The sequence below is a fragment of the Ochotona curzoniae genome, unplaced genomic scaffold (genome assembly GCF_017591425.1).
Source record: "Ochotona curzoniae isolate NIBS_2020 unplaced genomic scaffold, NIBS_Ocur_1.0 scaffold_4506, whole genome shotgun sequence".
Taxonomy (NCBI): Eukaryota; Metazoa; Chordata; class Mammalia; order Lagomorpha; family Ochotonidae; genus Ochotona; species Ochotona curzoniae.
In genome coordinates, this window is record NW_024467119.1 from 6,041,962 (window position 1) to 6,061,620 (window position 19,659).

Here is a 19,659-nt window from a genome sequence, read left to right on the forward strand (position 1 = left end):
CTCCATGTTCCTACAGTGAAGGGAGTGCCTGGGGCTAGGCTGTCAGCAGTTTGGGGTTCACAAAGTCACACATCCTTTGGCAACTCTAACAGAATGTTCCAGAACCTCTGGCAATGCCCACCAAATTTGTGGGTGCTTTCCTGAAATGGTATAGCATTTTCATAGAACTATACACATCCACTTAAATCACTGAGTCATTTTGAGGTGACTTATGACTCCTAATATAGATAAATACTAAGAAATCGCTGTTGGATTAGATTGCTTAGGGAGTAACAACAGGAAAAAAGTACTCAGCACAGGTGAGATGCTTAAAAATATACTTCACTGAGGTGGACTAAATCTGAGGGTTTAGATTGGACATGGAGAGCTGACTGATGACACGTTTTGAAACTCCCAATGGCAGTAGCTAAACTAAGACTAAAAAAATAAGCCATATATTTTCTCTTCATTCTCCTATTTTTAAAATAAAAATGTATAATGAACTATTAAATTTAATATCATGTTAAAGATTGTGAAAAGTTATATAGCTATCATACTTTGGGATGCAAAGATGGAAAATACAATTTTTAAACAATTTATTCATTTTTATTTGAAAAGCAGAGTTAGAGAGAGACAGAAATAGTTTCCATCTGCTGGTTCATTTCTCAAATGGCCACAATGGCCGGAGCTTAGCTGATCCAAAGCCAGGAGCCAGAAGCTTCTTCTGGATCTCTCACGTGAATGCAGGGTCCCAGTGCTTTGGGTTGTCCTCCTCTGCTTTCCCAGGCCACAGCAGGAAGCTGGGTCAGAAGTGGAGCAGCAGAGACACAAACTGGTGCCCATATGGGATGCAGGTGGTGCCGGGGGAGGATTAACCTGCCCAGGGAAGGGGCATGTGTCACCTTCTCTTTGTCACTGGCATGGTGTCAGCACCCTCGGCTGTTAGCCCATGTCACCAGCGGCTCCTGGGGCTGCTCTAACAGGCAGACATGCCCACTGGCAAAAGGACATGCCAGTATGGAGAGCTATTCCCACAAGACATGCGGCATTCTGGTTTTGCACACATCCCATGACCTGGAGCTCAGTATCTGAGTCAGGAATAGAGAGACACACAGAGCAAAATGGGGAAATCGGATTACATCAGCATCTGCAAGGCCGTGGACATGCCGTATGGACTTTTAGTTTTTCTGTCCTTGCATGAAGGGGCCCAGAATCTGTGTGTTGTTAGGAAAACAGTCCAGGTGGGCAGTGGACATACCCTGCCTACAATGCCCATCTCCAGAGGAGAAAGGCTATGACAGAGGCGGTTGAAGACATCATGGGAGCGAGGAGATGGTGAGGGTGGAGGAACGGGCAGCATGGGAGAGAAAGAACTCAGGAAACGAGTGGGAAAGGGGAGCCCCCTTGCTGGAATCACACCCAAGCCGGCCTGTAAACAGCTTGAAAATCAGAACACACAGGAAGCCCCTTAGAATGACCACAAATCTGTCTTCAAAACCTGGGCAAGCAAGAGAGAAGGGCTAAGTCTGAGAGGGGAGAAAGAAGAGGGAGGAAGGCAGAGGGCAACCCCATCCCCTCATTCTGCCACATGCAGCACCATACTTGTCTGCCCACTGTGAAGTCCCTGCTGCCTCCAGGCTCCTGCCAGAGGGACCAGCATCGGGAGCCTCTTAGGTTTCTCCCAGAACAAAAGCTGCTGCATTTGACCTGAGGTCCCATCCATCCAGATGGGCTTGGATTCTTCTTCCCTTCATTGGTGGAGGGAGGCTGGGAGAACAGGGAGCGCCGAGGGCTTCTCTTCAGGACCAGCCTGACCCCTGGCTGAACAAGTTCTAGAGGGAGCCCCCTGACCCATGGCCCGAGCTGTCCAGCACTGTCCCCAGACCACAGCAGCCACATGCCCAGCCAGCTTCTTCCTTACCACCCAGCTGTGCAGGATGGTGGGCTTTAGGCAATGATGCAGGAGGCACGGCCACAGCCACCGGGAAAAGGGGCGTATTCAGATCATGGTGCTGCCTTGAGATACACTTCATATGTGAGAATAAGCCCAAAATGATGAAAGATGCAATAAGGGGATGGGGGCGGGGTGGAAGTTCATCTGCCTAAACCTTCAGGTGGCACCCCATGTGGGAACCAGCTCATATTCCAGCTGCTCCATTCCAGACCTTGCTCCCTGCATGTGGCCTGGGAAAGCAGTAGAGAACAGCCCAAAGCCTTGGGACCCTGCACCACATGGGAGACCTGGGAGAAGTTCCTGGCTCCTGGCTTTGGATTGGCTCAGCTTCAGCCATTTGACGAGTGAACCAGCAGATGGAAGATCTTTCTTTTTGTCTCTCCGCGGGGTATATCTACCTTTCCAACAAAAATAAATAGATCTTTAAAAGATAGTAAAAAAATAAAAATGCAATAAATGAAGACAATTTAGAATTGGAGAGATCTTCCTCAATAACATAAAGAATCGCAAAGCAATCAACAAAAGGTGTATTTGAAGAAATATTTCAAAGACTTATAGGACGAAATTACAACAATGCAGGGAGATTTGTGCCAACAACTGTTCTAAGAGACCATGGAGACAGGTATTCCTGGTCTACGCTTTACATATGTGTGTGTGTGTGTGTGTGTGTGTGTGTGTGTGTGAATTATTTGTGCAGTGAGGGAACAGTTAAAACTCAAGACGGAAGTTTTGTTCTCAAAAGGGTGGTGAGAATGCCTTTGTATTTTTTTTTTAACTATGAATGCCTTTATTGGTTTGCAAAGTAGAAAAATATCTCATGAAAAACCCCTTTATGAGATGAAGAGAACAGACAAAAATGCCAAAACAATCACACCCCGTTGAATCCCCCTCCTCCTTTTTAGACGCCAAGAAAGTTACAGGTGTGGCTATGCAACCTTACAGAGACGGTCCTTCAAGCTCTTCACTTTTTTAATAAAATGACATAAATTGCTGAAAGCATCATGAACACGGTTATGCTACATAATACTGCTACAGTGTGAATAGTACAAAGTTCATTATATATATTATACGGTTCTCATATATTACATTTGTCTCTACATAAACAGACTATAAATATGTGTGCCATAGCATGTTCTAGAGTCATTGTTCCCAGCATCTCAAGCTGTGATACCAATGGAAAAACAGATCCTTTAGGGAAGAAAAAAAAGGACAGAAAGAACAAGGGTAAAGCCTAGAAGTAGCGACATTTGTTAAACGCCTAAATAATACAATAGGTGTTGTTATGGCTTTAGCTATGAAGTAACGCTGAGAAGTCGCTAACAGAGAACAAACAAGTCAAGTTGGGTTTACTGGAGTGTTCAGGGCTCCAAAGAACCAAAGTGGGGGTCCAGATGGGAGCAAGGGGTTGGGACAGGAAGGTAAAAGCCTTCCGGAAACTTCAACATCCCACCTGCACATCCCATCAACACTGCACCTGCCGCTGTCAGGCCCAGACATCCCTGGATGCATCCACCCATCCAGAGCATCTAGAAGTTAGTTTGTGGAGTCACACTTTCGGCCGACACAGGGAGCATCAGCTGAATGTCATTTCTCTCTGTGGTGCTGTGAATGGCGGGTCAGCCTGGGAGACAAGGAGCCAGGCCTGTCTCACTTCCTTCCTTCCTGGGGCTCGGCCAGGAGCCACATCAAGGTCCGGAAGGAACTCTCATTAGGGGTCGGAAATACAACCAGGAACTCTCCTTGGGTCCAACTGCAAAGAGCACGCCACGTCCTCCGACCAGATCCTGGTACTAAGCCTGCACTGCTCCCGAGAGACCGCACAGCCACCTCCGCCAGGCGCCTGCAGGTTCTGCCAAGGCTCACAAGGCAGGACACGTCCTCCTCTCCAGTCAGGGGTCCCAATGCCAGAGCTGAGCATGGCTTCAGTCCTGCATCCAAACCCAGCCCCGCAAATGAATCCGGTCCTGCCACTCATCACTGTCTTCACCACTGGCAGCACTGACGCAGCTGCTTCATCTTCCCGCTTCACAGCCACTTCTTCCAGACAGGCAGTCCCTTCTCCATCTGAGGACCACAAGTGCACGCCTGAGAATCACTTTGGAAATAGCCAAAAGTGAAGAAAATCGACACTGGAAGAAGATGCCAACACATTCTTGGGTCGCAAGCGTCCGCTCAGAAAGCGCCTCCCTGCAGTCCGAGTGAGGTCCTTTTGGTGTGGATTTTTAGGGAAATGTAGTCACAGGTGGCTGTTCTTAATGCTGGTCAGCTGAGTCCTGCCTCTCCTGTGAGTCCCAGGAGCTGGGGCAGGCAGTAACTCCGTTTAAACAGGAGGGGAGCTCAGCCTGGTCCCAGAGCCAGGCTGGAGCCCCAAGGCTGAGCCACCAGCAGGCACACCAGCCTCCACTCGCTTTAAAAGTTCTGCCTCCTCGCCAGAGGACACTGCGGTGTCTGTGTCATCAGAGTGGTACCCTGACTGGTAGCCGCTGGTCTGGTTGGAGCCTTCTGATGCCACAGACTCCCGACTTTTGCTGGGTAGCAGCCCACTGCAGAAGAAACAGCAAGCCCGTGAATTGGCAGAGAGAAGGTGGTGCTTTGGCATGGCACCCCAGACCCAAGTCTCAGCCCCCCTGATCCGTGGGCTGGAGACCTCCTTTTCCTTCCCCCCGCTGGCTAAGCAGCCTATCAGGTTTTCTGGGACAACATCTATTTTCAGGTTCTAGCATGAACAAAGCGTCTGAAGATAAGTCTCCTCATGCAAGGTCAAGTCTTTGAAGCCCTGCCCAAGATGAAAGACTGTTCTGAGCAGGGCAAAGATGCCAGACCGTGGAACAGTTTTTGTGCCTTGCTGACGGACAAGTCTAGCTACAATGAGAGGCACCAGGAGGCCTCCTCCATTTGTGCTCTTGGTCAGTTATGGCAAGGCACACGGAGGGTGAGACCAAAGGCCCCGAGCAACCTGAAACTTTCATCCCTTGAGACGTGTGCAAGCAAGCCAGACAGGTCCAAAACTGCTTTTTACTCATCAGATGCACATTCCTTGGAAGGCCTGGGGACCCAGTCACTCAGCGGCACCCCGGGCACGTGTTCCATGGCCTGGCATCCTCACCGTGTCCGTGTCAGAATTTGGCATTGTGGACCAAGTAGATCAAAGCCACGATGCCTGCTGCTTTCTCAAGGCCTTCTCAGGGGCATATCTTTCGTCAGTGTTGTACCCAAACTCCCCAAGTTAAAAACTCCAAAAAAAGAAAATGGTTTGCTAACTCTGCTGAGAAATATCTTGAACGTTATTCCAAAGACTGAAAGTGGAATGCCTTTTTTAGTCCAACCCTAATAAAAGTAATTCAAGGACCTCCAAGGCAGGGTGCCTGGTACACAGTAGGTGCCAAACAAATGTTTTTTGAATCTTTATATGAAACTTATGATTGATTCTCATGATTTCTCACTTTGTGTCTTACAGATGATTAATTTGGACAATGGCACATTTTAATGAGCTTTTTGGGGTGAGAGTGTCTGGGGGTGTTGCATGCCTTTCACTCAAAACCCCATTTTAGGAATGTCAGATTCCAAGCAGATCAAAATGTTTTCTATTCACCCGTATCTTATTATTCTTATTAATACAGATTTTCATGTGTTTGTTATGTTATAAGTAATTATACCTGTTCCAAGCAGCTGCACATTGCCATTGAGTCACATGGAAGAGATTATACCGACAACCAAATATAATACTTTGTCCACCATTAAGTATTTAATAATTCAGGCGATATTTAAATGTCTTAAATAAATAGACACTGGCTGCTCACAAAGCACACTTTCTAAAATCATTCATTTATGCACTGGTCTGGATATTCTTCCAAGTCCACAAAGATTTTCATCTATTGATATCTGTAAGGATCAGAGCCAACGCTCTCCTTGTTGCTTGGCCAATTCCATTTAGACTACCAGCCATGGTAAATAGGCTCAGAAATTTCCTAGCACTCAGAAATTCTACTAAAAATCAGCCAAGTCCTCCAGTTCCCTTCCGACTGCTTTTTAGACTTGTCACTTCACGGCTTGCTCGGTTTCGGTTCTTGCTCATTAAGGATGCTAGCTAACTTCTCCAACCAACCAAGACACGAAGAGGCAAAACTGCACTCACACCTTTCAACAGTTCCTGCCAGGATGTGTTTCTTTTGGCTTAGTCTTACCTGAAAGATGGAACTAATTTGCTCCTGTCTTCCAAAGTCTTCAGTTCTTCTGACGCGAGAACCATGCCACTGTCGGTCTGGTTGTCCTATGAAAGGAAAAAGGAGATGGCTCAGCTGGCTCAAGTGTGGACACTGGACTGCTGTGTGGGTCAACTGACTTTCCAGCTCAGCTAGCAGATACTGTGTTCCAATGTCCTGCAATGGAGGGGTTGGGTACCACAGCTAGAAATGGCACAAGCTGTGAGAGGAAGCAAGTGGGTGCTACAGGCAGATTCAGACCACCCTGGTCTGGGAGCAGAGAAAATAAATGGAGCAGCTGAGAGTGTCTGCCCATCCCTCTCTTACGACAACAGCCTCTGCACTTTAGGAAAAGCGGGCATGAAGTCCGTTCATTTTGAACCTTGGACTTGAGGGAGATTATTCATGGAAAAACCCAAGTTCCCTCTCCATAATGACCCCGTGGCACATACCACCAAGGACAGCCTTACCGGGAGGCTCCAAGACACAAATGCTAAGGCTAATATTTATGTAGCTAGGGTTTCAGCATTTGTATTATTTCTGAGCCTATTTTTAAAAGATGTACTTACATCTGGGATTACTTTTACTTCTGGTTCTTCCAGTGGAATATCTTCAAATGTTTTTACACTCACAGGCCGGCTCTTTCGCTTACTATTCTGCAGATACTGACTGCAAAAGAACAAATATTTATATTTGAGCAGTGGGCATAACTGGCTGCAGATACCACAAGTGATACCTATGTTCATTATCTTGCAACCACCAGTTTAATAGCAACCTTCAAAACATCCCTTGGAAAAAAAGAAAAATAAAACACAATCTCTCTGCTAGCACACGTTGAAGGCTTAATTTCCTGTAAGACTCCATTTAAAAGTATAATATGACTTGGGAGCCTGGATGAGCCCGGATCCTTGGCATCTTACTTCTGAAGTCCAGCACTGGCCTCAGGACAAGAGCAACACGGGCTAAGGGAGTCGCTGCCCTCTGCTTGGTCCGCCTGAGTGCCTGTGGCCACACTGTGGGGCTCTCACATCTTCTAGGTAACACTCAAACAGAGCAAGGACCTGGGCTGAGGAGACACCTGGAGGCTTCTCTGAGCTCCAGCTAACCCAGTAAGGGGCTGAAGACAACTTCCTTCTGTGGGTAATGGAAGCTTGGCGTTGAACTGAGGCTCAGGAACCCCCACATTCAGCCCGCCGTGTTGCCTGTCTAGGAAAGCACAGGGTTTTGAGAGTGGTCTTTTGTCTTTCTGTTCAGTCCACCATTGCTTACCCAAACTTGAGACACCACGTGAGCTTCCAAGGCACTGTACTATGATGGACAGGCATGAGGCACAGCTTCCCCACCTCCCACAGATGCTGGGAAGATGAATGAGATGGCCAAGGTTGACCTTGGCATCCTTAGGAAGATGAATATGCCACCAACCAGAGCTTGCTTTTCTCCTTTAAAGGCCAAAGGAAAGCCCGTTTCCATCAAGAGTCTGAAGAAGAAACCACATCACCTCTTCCCTGGGGACTGCCCTCTACCTGACACGTGGCTGTGAGTGGACCCGCACAATCCTATCAAAATCACATACAGCCCCAGTGAGCAGAAAAGTCCCCACAGGGCAACAAACCTTCTTCACTCCTACCCCAACTCATCTCTCATACTGACCTACCTTACAGCAAAGGAGAAGGGAAACTGAGTCTCTTTTCTTTATGTGAAGAGGCTGGCTGATCCTCTTCAAGGAATGGGGACACGAGTTTCACAGGTAACTTCCACACACAAAGCCCAATGTGTGAAAAATAGGGCATGACCTCCAGCAGAAGCAAAGCCTGCCTCTCCCTAGGCCAAAGGGCAACTGTCAGTGTACCGCGGGGTCAATCATTCACTCTTACTCATCAGGGAACCCTTGTTCAGAGTCTCCCAGCTGCCAGGAAATGCCAATTACTCTCCCAGCACCAATACAGCACCCTGACCACGGTACTGCTCCAGGAGCGGGTACTGCCATCCCAGCTTTGCAGAACTGAGGCACGAACAGGTTAAGGAGCTGGTGTAAAAACACATCACCAGAATGTCTGGATTAGTATTCTTAAGCCGATGAAGAATCCCTGGAAGATTGTAAGCATGTAGGGCAGACATGCCCTCAGAAAGTTGACTTTGGGTGTCAGACATGAACAGGAAGGATGTGGACCTGATCCAGGAAGACAGGTTAGCCTGTGGAACGCAGGCAAGGTCCAACTGGTGAAGCAGGCTCATTCAAGAGACAACTGGGATGTGGAAGCTGCTCAGGTGGTGAGCTCCAGCAACAATGCAGTTGCCACAGGAAGCTCCTTGGAATCTGAGCCCAGCACCACGGTCCTTCAGAGTTCACAGCGCACTTTCGCAGACATGCGGCCTCCGCCCCACACACGTTCCGGAAACAGGTCTGACCGTAGATTTCTCCCCTTGGAAATAAGGAAGCCAAGGCCCAGGGAGGCGAGCATTGCCAACAGAGGCTGGCCTGGGACTCCAAGCCCCCGCCGGGGAAATCTGTCGTTGTTGTTGTCCTTTCCTCTCCATGGACTCCCTTGGAAGAGCATCAGGAAGGAAGAGGAAGCACAGAGCAGCAGACTCAATTGTTCAAGTCTTTATTAAGCACCTCGGACGTGCGTGTCCCGTGTGCGCGGATCTTGAAGTGGGTGGTGTGAAACAGACAGGAGTTGAATAAACATCAGCCCCCGTTCAAGTAGATAGTCTCCAAGCTAAACCCCGGAGCAGCCAGCTGGCTGCATCTCACAGGCACCATCATCAACCCTACCATCTTCCCCAAGGAAGACACCGATGTGAACCAAGCCCCTTCTCTGTGGGAGAGCTGCAAAGCTGCTTGGCGTGGGAGGTCATAAACCCTACCCGGTCCCCAAGCCGCCCCCCCAAGAAAGATGAGTCCCAAGAATACGTGCTTTCTCACAGGAAGCATGCAAACTTGGGGTCAGAGCTGATCCGCGGGAGGGAAATTAGAGACCAGGCTAAGTCGAGACAGGAGGAGATCCTTCCCCCGCACACTTGCCTCCTCTCTCAATCCACACTGCGCAAATATTTTTACAACTGTTTAGAGAGGGACAAGAAAGCACGCAGCTACCTCTTACAGTGACGCCCCGGTCCAGCTCTATTTATAATGAGATGGAAGAGGCAAGTGCTGGATCTCCTTGGTTGGAGACATGAAGGGGAACAGAACAAGTCCCCCAAGGGGACCCCTGCTCCCCTCAGGGAAGCTGAACCACAAGGCAGCAGCAAAACCAAGTGCATTCATGTCTCCAGTGTGCTAACCACGACAAGGTGGCTGTGAGTCGTATTTTTATAAAAAGGGAGAATGGGGAACGGAGTGGGAGAACTGGGAGGGTCCACAGACCAAAGATTGCAATTCCCACTTTATTTTTCAGATGATGGCTGGAGATGGATAAAAGAGAAACCAGGCCAGAGAGATCAATTCAAAAATCTCAGTTGGGAAACAGCAGCCAGGCCTGTGGGGGGAGTATGGCGTCACCGCTCTGTGCATCGAGGGATAAATGTGAGCAGTCGTTTCTCAGACACAGTGCTGTCTCTAGCACATCCACAATACACACGTGACTGTAGCTCCTGCTTGCCCCCCCCACACACACACCAGCTAAGAGGCAGCCTGCTTCGCACACTCGCTCCATACCAGGTCACAGGAAACACAGGAGGGCAGGAATGACTCTCCGAAAGAAGGAAGGTGCTGCAGTGTGACTCACACTTGAAGCCCAGCCACACTGAAGCTAGGCATCGGCCAGTGTGGGAGAGGAACTGAGGTATCACTTCATGACATGCTCTCCGAGGACTTCTCGGGACAGGAGGAAAGAGCGCTGGGCCGAGGGTCCTAGGACCTGGATTCATGTCAGAGATGTGACCCTGAGCAGCCCACCTGGTTACCGAGGGCGCCCACCTTCCCTAGGAGCTCTCCACTCCAGGCACCCCACAAAGTGCCCTACTATGCAATTCTCACTCAGCCACATGCATACAGCACCGTGGCCACGTCCCACAGCGCACAGAAGGGAATTGAGGGGCAGGTTGGTTGACAAGCCCCAGTCACAGTAGTTACCCACAGGCAGATTGTAATGCCCCACCTATCCCTACCTGACCCCAACTCCTGGATATTGAACCCCAGCCTTAAGCTGCCACAGGGAAGAAAGCTGGCTCCAGTATTCAATATCTACATCCAAAAGCAGGTTAATGTCACCTGCTGATAAACACCAAATGAGCAAATGCTGAGAAGGGCTGTGTATGGAAATGTCATAAAAACACATCACACCCCCAACAGCCTGCTAGCATCTCAGTCTTCTCAGAGGTCAGCTTTGGACAGCCACGATCCCACTGCCCTCCATGGGGCTCACTGCCCTTCATGGGGCTCACTGCCCTTCATGGGGCTCACTGGCCACAGACCCCTCCTCTGTGTGCCCTAGGTGTAGCCATCTGCCACATGCGCCCAAGAGAGCTGCAGTTCCTCCTGCCACTGCAGCACACCAGAGGGGCAGGCTGGACACACGCTGCTGGGAGATGCAGCCAAAGGAGGGAAACAACCACGAGCCCTTGGATAGAAACTAAGGGGAGGCAGCCCCTGCACTTGGGAAAGGCCATTCCAGCATCGTGTGGTGGAAACCCGCATGGTAGGTGCTGGGATAGAGAAGACAAGCAAGCTGCTTCAGGAAAGGACTATTGTGTACCTGCTACAAAGAAGCCCAGATGATCCATGGGGCAAACAAAATGGGAGGAGGAGCCCGAGACGCAGCATCCACTCGATTTCAAGCCACGGGTCCATGACCATCTGCTCCCTGACCAGAGCACCTCACATGTGTCCAGACATGCACCTGCCTACATCTCTCTCAAGCCATTAACATACAAGGCCAAAGGCACATGTGGGGAAGACTGCAACACAGAAGTCTGTGTGAGACCAGCCTCTTTTTCTGCAGGTTAGCAAACCCGAAGCATTGTGGCTCTGTGCAGCTGCCGGGCTAGGGATTCTCAAAGGACAGCGGCCATAGCAATGTGGACTAGAGGACAGCCCCAGTGCCCAGGGCCTCTCCAAGCAGACTCACTGCCCCCATTTGCCCATACACAGAGTCTCGGGGCCAAGGTTAAGGTGAAGTGGGATGCAGGAGCTGTCTTCTTCCCACTGCCCCTCCCCATGGGGCTGTAAAACTCCCCTCTCTCCACCCCCAGGGGAAGTCGGCCATCCACGGTACCTGATTCCTGCTGTGTTGTCATAATGGAATTTGGGGTCACACACTTCCTCTTCTTCCATACAGGAAACAGGTGAGGTAGGCAGAGAGAGCCCGGAATCCTCCTCCATGCTCAGAGTCTCTGACATTGGGAGAACAATGTAATCCTTGCCGTCCTGCAACCATAAACAGAAGCCTATTGTTATGGCTTTGGTCCCTCAAGAGCCTTTCCACAGGGAAACAAAGACCTGAGGCTCCCTGGCTGTGGATGCACTGCTGTCCGTCCTATCCTAACCCAACAAGGGGCCCTCAGAAGCAAGCTCAGGTGTGCAGAGGGCACTACATACATGGAGGGGAAGGGGCTCACGAGAGAACTGTGGACCCCAAGCAGGCTGGGCAGATGTGGGCCCAGACAGCCTAGACGGAACCAGCAAACAGGCAGAGGATACGCAGAGCCCAGACCTGTCTCTTCACACACAGCCCTGGTCAACCAGGGCAGCCCCCACAAAGCATATCCGCTTTTAGCCTCTACCTTTCAAGCACTAGAAAAACAGACAACAGGTTCAAGAAAAGCAGTAGGTGGGCTGGAAAATGGGTCTTCCAAGAAGACGATGCACAATTTAATACTGTTCCTTAAGAGAAAGAAATACAGGGCAATTGGCTTCAAATGTTTGCAAGGTGGTGGAGAAAAACAGATGTTACCAACTATCCTCCAGCCATTCAAGAGGAAGAGGAAATTGGTTGTCATTGTAGGACAAGACATAAATGAATGATAAAATGACTTTAGGAACCAGCATGGTAGCACTGCATGCTAAGCCTCCACCTGCAGCACCAGCATCCCATATGGGTACCAGTTCAAGTACCAGCTGCTCCACTTATGATCCAGTTCCTTGCTTTTAGCCTAGGAAAGCAGCAAAGGATGACCCAAGTGCTTGGGCCCCTGCTTCCTTTTGGAAGACCTGGAAGATGCTCCTGGCTCCCAACTTCAGATTGGCTCAAATCTAGCCATTGCAGCCATTTGGACAGTGAATCAGTAGATGGAAGATCTCTCTCTCTCTCTTTCTCTCTCTCTCTGTCTCTTTCCCCCCTGCCCCCATAACCCTGAATTTCCAATAAAAATAGTAAATCTAAAAAACAGTAAAAACCAGTAAAGGCAAAGTGTACACACTAAATTCCCTAATGGAAGGAACAGGGATTGGAGTTTTCTGGAAAGAAAGAAGAAAGGAAAGAAACGAAGAGGAAAGGAAGGAAGGAAGGAAAGAGGGAAGGAGGGAGAGATCCTCAAAGTTTCATAAAAAAATACATGTTATGAAAAAATGATGCATGGATTTCAAAGATTTTTTGTACCAAAATAAACATATGTTTAATTTAATTCATCTGGGAACATTCTGAGGTTCTCCCTGTAAGTAGGCAGGAGTAGGTGCCACTGGCTCCCAGGCCACAATTGAAGATGTCATCTCTCTAAAGGGACTTGGAGCTTTCAGGGGAGCACCACTGTTCAGATCCGGAGGCATGCTGCTCCTCAGCCTGTGGCTCAGGGGCCAGCGCGATGGCCAAGAGCAGGGGCCAGCAGAAGCAGTGTCCTGGACACGCCCGTGTGTGCAGAAGCTTCTCAGGTGAAGGCTTACAAACCTGCTGAGCATTCGCCTGTAGCAGGTTCCCCAGATGCTCCACCAGCTCGGAAAACGTGGGCCTCTGATTGGGTTCCCCGTGCCAGCAGTCAAGCATGGTCTGATACCTATGGATGCAAAACGGCTGTGTCATGAGTCACCTTCCTCCCCGATCAGAAGCTGAAGGTGAGGAAGCTACAGGAGAACATCCTTGACTTAAGCCAGGGACACACAGGAAAGCAGACATTACAACTCAGCATCTAACACAGTCAGACAGGAGGTGTGCCATCATGATGCACCCTGTTTGAACCACTCTGTGTGATTGAGAGCAGCCAAGAAAGGCTCAACAGAAAAGAAGGATCCGAGCCCTGCAGCTTTCTCCCCATTGGAAACTCCAGAGGTGAGAAAAGTAGGTGAACGAGGAAAGCAGACAGCACACCAAGTCTTACATTTCCGGGGTGGTGTAGTCAGGAGCTCTCATTCTGGTTCCTTCTTTCAACCGCCTACAGAAATCCTCATCAATCTTTACCCCAGGATAGGGTGAAGCACCTAGAATCCAGACAGGAAGGGAGCATGATTTGGTTTTTCTCTTCCAGAAAGTTCTGAGGCTGATTCTGGCCCATCCTCATCATTTTTTTCTTTCTTTTAGCTTTTCAATCCAAAGTCTCCAAATTCCACCTGGTAGAGGTGAAAGGAGGCAGACAGAGGCTACCAAAGTTTACCAACCTCCTTGGACTCAGCAGAGAGACAAGGAAGGTCACTTACCCAAGGAAAATATTTCCCAGAGCAGCACACCGAAGGACCACACATCACTCTGGATTGTGTAGACTCTGTCAAAAATGGTTTCCGGGGCCATCCACTTCAGAGGCAGGCGAGCCTGGCACGGGACAAGGCAAAGAAGGGGACCCAGTTAGCGAATAACAGAAGGAAAAATGACAGGCTCACGCAGCACCGATTGCGATGAGGGCTTGGGTTCCACAAACTGATCGGTACACAGCGTTCATCTCTGAAACTTACATCTCCTTTTCTGACATAATCGGGGTCTTTATAGATATCCCGGGCCAAGCCAAAGTCACAGATTTTCACCACGTTCTTCTCTGACAAGAGGATATTCCGTGCTGCCAGGTCCCTGTGGATGCACTGCAAAGAGAAGCGTGTATGTGTCGGTGTCCTGCACAGCTGAGCCCTTCCACATCTGTCGTGATCTCACGTTTGGGGAAAAAAAAGTCCCACATCAGAAAACAAACTAATGGACAAGCACTGGGCTGGAATCTTTTATCAGCACTTCAGGGGAAAACAAAACAAAACAAAACAAAAAAGCCTCTGCACTTGATTGAGACACATCTGTTTATTCCATAAACAGTCCTGGTCTTTGCAATTAAATAATTGAGTTAGAGTATGATGACAGAGTCATAAATAGACTCCTCTAGGACCACAATTAAAATGTGTTTCTGGTCACATCCACACATCCCTTTCTGCCTGGTGCCATATATGGCAAACAGGAGGCTTCACAAAGGGATTTATTTTGAATGAACACACAGACTCCAGAAAGCAGGGTTCTCACAGGTGGGGGCCCCTCTGTTGTTCTGTCCCCATTCCATGTGGATCAGAGGCAGGGCTGGCCCTGACAACAATTCCCAGGGCGCTCCCCCGGTGTGCAAAGTGAGGGGCCGTCAGGAATGCTTCCTAAGGCAAGCTCAGGCCGCCAAGAGTCACACAGAGCCTGCAGCACGCTAGTCCAGCAGAGCTTGCCTTGGCGCTGCTTCAGTTCTCTTCGTCCTCAACTTTCTCCTTTTAGTTTTTTAGCCTCTCTCCTTTCTTGCTCTACGTCCCTATCTAACGCGCAAGGCCAGCTAAGGCAGCTCCAGCACCACGGTCTCAGGCAAGTTCCAAATGAATGAGAGACACAGCGCAGTAGTCCTCTTGGTATATGGGAGCCAGGCTTGCAAGCCCTCCTCCAGGGCTGGAATCCACACTGGATATTCCTCAAATGCCAGGGCTCATTGTTGAACTTGAAATTCTGTATTTTGCCCTTCCCAGGGGGAGACTTCCACCCACCCACCCCCAACCTCAGCGGTGTTTACAATCTTTGGAATATTTGTAACTTGTCACGTCCCCACCTCTGCCTTTGTTTGGCCTATTTTCTAATTTTAGCCCTCATCTGAAGCCTGTCCTTCCTGGTTTCTAATTATACTCCTCACAAATACTTTTGATGGAAGGTGATGAATGGAGAAGACATTAAAAATAGACTTTCGTACACCAAGAGGTGCGCGAATCCCAGAGGCTCTCTCTTCTCTTCTCAGCCCAAATGTCACATTTGTAGGAAAAGCTTCCTCACCTACCATGTGGGAAACTGAGGCACGTGAACACACACACACACACACACACACACACACACACACACACACACACGTACGAACTGGCTGCTGGGTGTCCGGTCCTACTTCATTCCCCCACACAGCCCACAGTCCCTGCTCCAACCTAACGCAGCTTGCTGGTTACACCGAATGAGAACACGAACCCCACCCTGGGGAGAGCTTTGTCTCTTTTCCCCAGCCTCCTCATGCTCTGAAGACTGTCCCACATTGGCAGTATCTATTACAAGAACTACATTCACAAAACCCTCTACACCTGCTACAGTTTGATTTTAACATATTTTATCCTCCCAGCCCCAATCACATACAGGAGATTAAACTCCTGTGACTTACACTAAATCATACTGAGATAGAAACTTAATCCAACTGCATAACTGGATTAGAATATAAGGGCAACAGCCCCCATGACTGAATGCTGATGGCTTTGAGTGACAGACACAGACAGATGTGTGATGTCATGAACCACCAAAGGTCAAACAAATGGGACCTCCCAGTCTTGCACTGTGATCCTCTAGCACCATGAACCGAAGTGGACATCTTTCCTTAACAAAGTCAGACTGCCTTGGACTTTCTCTTACAGTCACAAAGAGCTGGCTCCCACACCAATCACGTAATACCCTCCAGGAGCAGAAACATTGCCTTCCCAGGAATGCTCCTTCAAGAGCTCAGAAATGGTGACTGAGTGACCATTCCAAGCACCCAGCACTGGCAGGCACCAAGCACCTTCTTCCCCTGCCTGGGATGCCTCCTTGCCCCTGACCTGGCTTACCTTGCGAGATGCCAGGAACTCCATGCCACGGGCCACTTGGAAGCTGTAGCAGATGAGGTGCTCCAAGGTGAGGGAGTCCTTGTACAGACTTTCAGAAGCTGCGAGAAGAGGCCAGAAGGTGAGGATGAGCGTTCCCGGGTTAGAACAGCCTGGTCTACAGTGACAGTCACAAGCTGGGAGCTAACTTTCAGAAAGCAGAAGCAGTTGAAAAATGCCCCAGTCATTTGTAATCTGCTCAATTCCGGTAGAATCAACCCTCATCCCAGTCCCTAGAGAAAACATTGGTTTTCTTTATATTTTAGCCAAAGTTGAGCCAGTAAAATACAACAGGTAGAATGAAGGAGAAAATTAACAGGGATAACTTTTTCAAACTGGGGGCTTGAATTGTTGTTCCTGTTTTGTTTTATTTTTATCATGTAGCCAGTGGGACCAAAAACGGGTTCATATCACGAAGTCCAGAAACAAAAGACAACATTCAGGGTCAGGGGATCCTTTCCCTCCAGGTTCTGTCCTGGGACAGAGAGCAAAGGTCCAAGTGTAATCTACAGTGAATAACTAAATATACAGATATGCTTCTGTCACTCTCAGACTTAAAAGTGCTGTGAATACAACAGCCCTGGCCTGCTACAGTGCCTTTCCATTAAAGATGTGGATAAGAGATACCAGAACCCGGGCTGCAAGAGGAGGCTCCGTGCACCAGTATGATTGAGCTCAGTGCCACCAGCACAAGCAAATCCCAAAGACATGAATGGGTGTTGCAGAAAGAAACCCCAACCCTACTGGCCAAGACAAACCCAGCTCCTTGCCTGGGGACAAATCTCAGAGCTGACCACTGTTACCATAACAACCTGATGGATACTGAAAGGGTGGCAAGGTCTTTTCTCAATGAATTATTATGCTGATAGCAGAACAGCTGGCAAAGTCCCACCATCACCCTAAATGAAGAAATGGAGGCAAAACTCCAGGCCAATGCCCATTCTATTCCAACATGCCACCTTGGTCAGCACCTTAGGCTTTCTGTCTCCCTGCCACTGTTTTGCAATGGAGAAGGAGTGGGTGGTGTCAAGTCCACTCCAGTCAGGCCCAAGAGCCCGGAAAGCCCACTCATGCTCTCCGAGAACATGTCCCAGGCCCCTGCTCCTGCTCATCGCTCCAGGAAAAAAGCCAGAGCCAAGCTCACACCTGCAGCCTCGGGGGCCTGGGGGGAGAGGGGCTGGTAGACTGCTGAACTCCATGAGCACATGCTTTGCAGCTCGGGCTTCAGGAAGAGCCCAAAATCAGGAGTCTCAGGTCTACCGGTCTGGGCTGCCTCTGCTCCCTCCAAGGGATACTCTGGAGCTGGGTGAGTTCTGGACACCAGGATCCATGCCGAGACACAAAACCAGCACCAGAATCATAACTGAATACAGACCGAGATGCTCTCTGAGGCTACAAGCCTGGCCAAGCCACTTGGGGCCGGGGGTGAAACAACAGATGGCTCCAAGGATGATCGGGAAAGGTCAGCAGTAATGAATGGAAAGGCGGCTGCTGTGCCCAGAAGGAATGCAATGTGGCACCAACCATCCTGGACAGAGCACCCACTCTGCAACCAGAAAATAGCACTCTGCTTTTCTGCTAAGAAATACTCAGTCCATGTTTTGAAAGCATTGGCCTGGGTATTGCCAGCTGCTTAGCACACTTGGGCAGCATGGATACCATCCCAGGCTAGCCCTGACTGGCCCTCCTACCCAGCCTGCTGCTTAGCTGCAGCTTCCTCTCCCACCCTGGGCAGACCAAATGAAAGCAGTTTGGAACTCAGCTCCCCTAGGCTGTTTCCATGGATCAGTTCCTTGAGGGACCCCCTGTGCTGACTTTGCCGGAAGAAGCCCCAACAGCTACCTTCGTCTTCCTCCATGTCACTCAGGGACTTCTCCTCCACGAAGCCTGAGCTGGCTGAGCTCTGGCTGCTGGTGACGCTGTCCAAGCGGCGTTTCAGATCCACTGGGCTCTCCCCAACATAGTCCTTCCCGTGCCGGAATCGTGCACTTTTGGTCTACAAAGAAGCAAGCACATCAACAGACTCCTGGACCACACAGGTGAGCCCGAGGATGTGGTCAGCCATGGAGAGAGACAGCGAAGAGGAATTGAACAACAAAGCACCAGCTACAGCGCCATGCAGTCTATGGGTTCGACACTTGAGCAAATGTCTTCTGTGAAACTCCCATGTTCATCTAGAGATAAACACCCCCTTTTCAGGGTACACTCAGGCACCCTTCCAGTGTTAGGGTGTGCTTTATGGAGGAGTCTGGGGGCCAAATACAGCTGGGGGAGATGGAACAACCCAGTGCATTCTTCCCTCTGTCGCATCAACCTCCTCCCTCACTCCAGCACCACCCATCATGGTTCAAGTCCTGAAAATCAAGCACACCCCATCCCATCTCAAAAGTCTAAGAGTTATGACGGCTGAGGGGCAAGGTGAGGTCCCTTCCAGAATCACAGCTGCAAAAGATGAACCCGTCCCACCGGAGTGCCTCTACCACACAGGCCGTACCTTGTAGGGGACAAATTCATTTCTCTTGCCCCGTAAGTAAGTTGATAGGTTTCCATACTTGCAGAATTCCACAATCACCATGAGTGGCCCTGCAAAAGGCACGGCATGCCGAGAAAGGAAAATATGTTTTACTCATGTTTCTCACTGAAGGTATATGTAAGACATCAACCGACTTCCCTCCCCTCCTGCCCCCGCCAAAAAAATAAATAAATAAATAAAAATGCCTTCTGAGCATCAATGTATTTCACTGGGACAGGATCAGCGACATTGAGCCGTCCCAACCCCCTCTTCCTTTTTCCCAAAGGCAACTCCACAATAAGGTTAATCAAGAGCTCAAATGGAAGTCCATCCTCTTGCTTCAAGTGCAATTGCCTGAGACTTCCCAAGAGGGATGGGGTGGAAGGAAAGGTTACTCTTAAGGTGCTTCACTGTCAAGTTTGGGGGGAGCCTTCGTTCCTCACGAGCATCTGACAGACACAATCAAGCTATGTGCATTTCTTCCTGAAGCTGCAGTTTTGGTGTAATTTAGTCACGGTGCCTACTGCCTCTCCATGAAGTGGATTAACAGTGCATCTATGAATCTTCAGGGCATTCTGAGTGCAGGACTCCAAGGCCATGGGCGTTGGGCAGTCTCCCTCAAGAGCAGCCAGGAAGCATGGGTCAAAGTCAGCCAGTCACTCACCTCCTGGCTTGGTGCAGGCACCCAGCAGGTTAACCACATTGAGATGGTGGCCAATGTGAATGAGGATCTTGAGTTCAGACATGAGGGCTCGGTGTTCAGTGTGTGTTGCTCCTTCTACAAATACAGGACAAAGAGGGGAATTACACATACGGGCATGACCTAAGAAGGCTGGATCCCTCTCTATTGCAAGCAGCTGTGCAACCTGCCTTGCAACCTGAGTTACAGACTAGGGGAATTTCCTTAAAAGTCAAGCATAAGTTCCATGTTGCAATTAGACATCACAATCTTCCTTTAAGTGGTCCCAGAGTGGTTGCCATGTAAAGGGGTTCAGTGTGAAGCCTTTTGCCACTTAGTGAACACATCTGT

At 49.5% G+C, this 19,659-nt stretch overlaps 1 protein-coding gene across 2 annotated transcripts in view; it reads right to left on the reverse strand.

Annotated features, from left to right (window-relative positions):
* Positions 1-2,884: 2,884 nt before the first annotated feature.
* Positions 2,885-19,659, reverse strand: part of KDR (kinase insert domain receptor) — a 45,467-nt gene continuing 28,692 nt past the window's right edge. For both annotated transcript variants that reach the window (XM_040966747.1, XM_040966746.1), the window contains exons 19-30: positions 19,294-19,407; positions 18,612-18,700; positions 17,960-18,113; positions 16,082-16,179; positions 13,955-14,077; positions 13,703-13,814; positions 13,387-13,486; positions 12,960-13,065; positions 11,352-11,503; positions 6,705-6,804; positions 6,118-6,203; positions 2,885-4,476 (exon numbers count right to left, since the gene is read on the reverse strand). In XM_040966747.1, the coding sequence (XP_040822681.1) occupies positions 4,254-4,476; positions 6,118-6,203; positions 6,705-6,804; positions 11,352-11,503; positions 12,960-13,065; positions 13,387-13,486; positions 13,703-13,814; positions 13,955-14,077; positions 16,082-16,179; positions 17,960-18,113; positions 18,612-18,700; positions 19,294-19,407 (1,457 nt within the window). In that variant the 3' untranslated portion in view covers positions 2,885-4,253. The remainder of the gene's footprint in view (positions 4,477-6,117; positions 6,204-6,704; positions 6,805-11,351; positions 11,504-12,959; positions 13,066-13,386; positions 13,487-13,702; positions 13,815-13,954; positions 14,078-16,081; positions 16,180-17,959; positions 18,114-18,611; positions 18,701-19,293; positions 19,408-19,659) is intronic.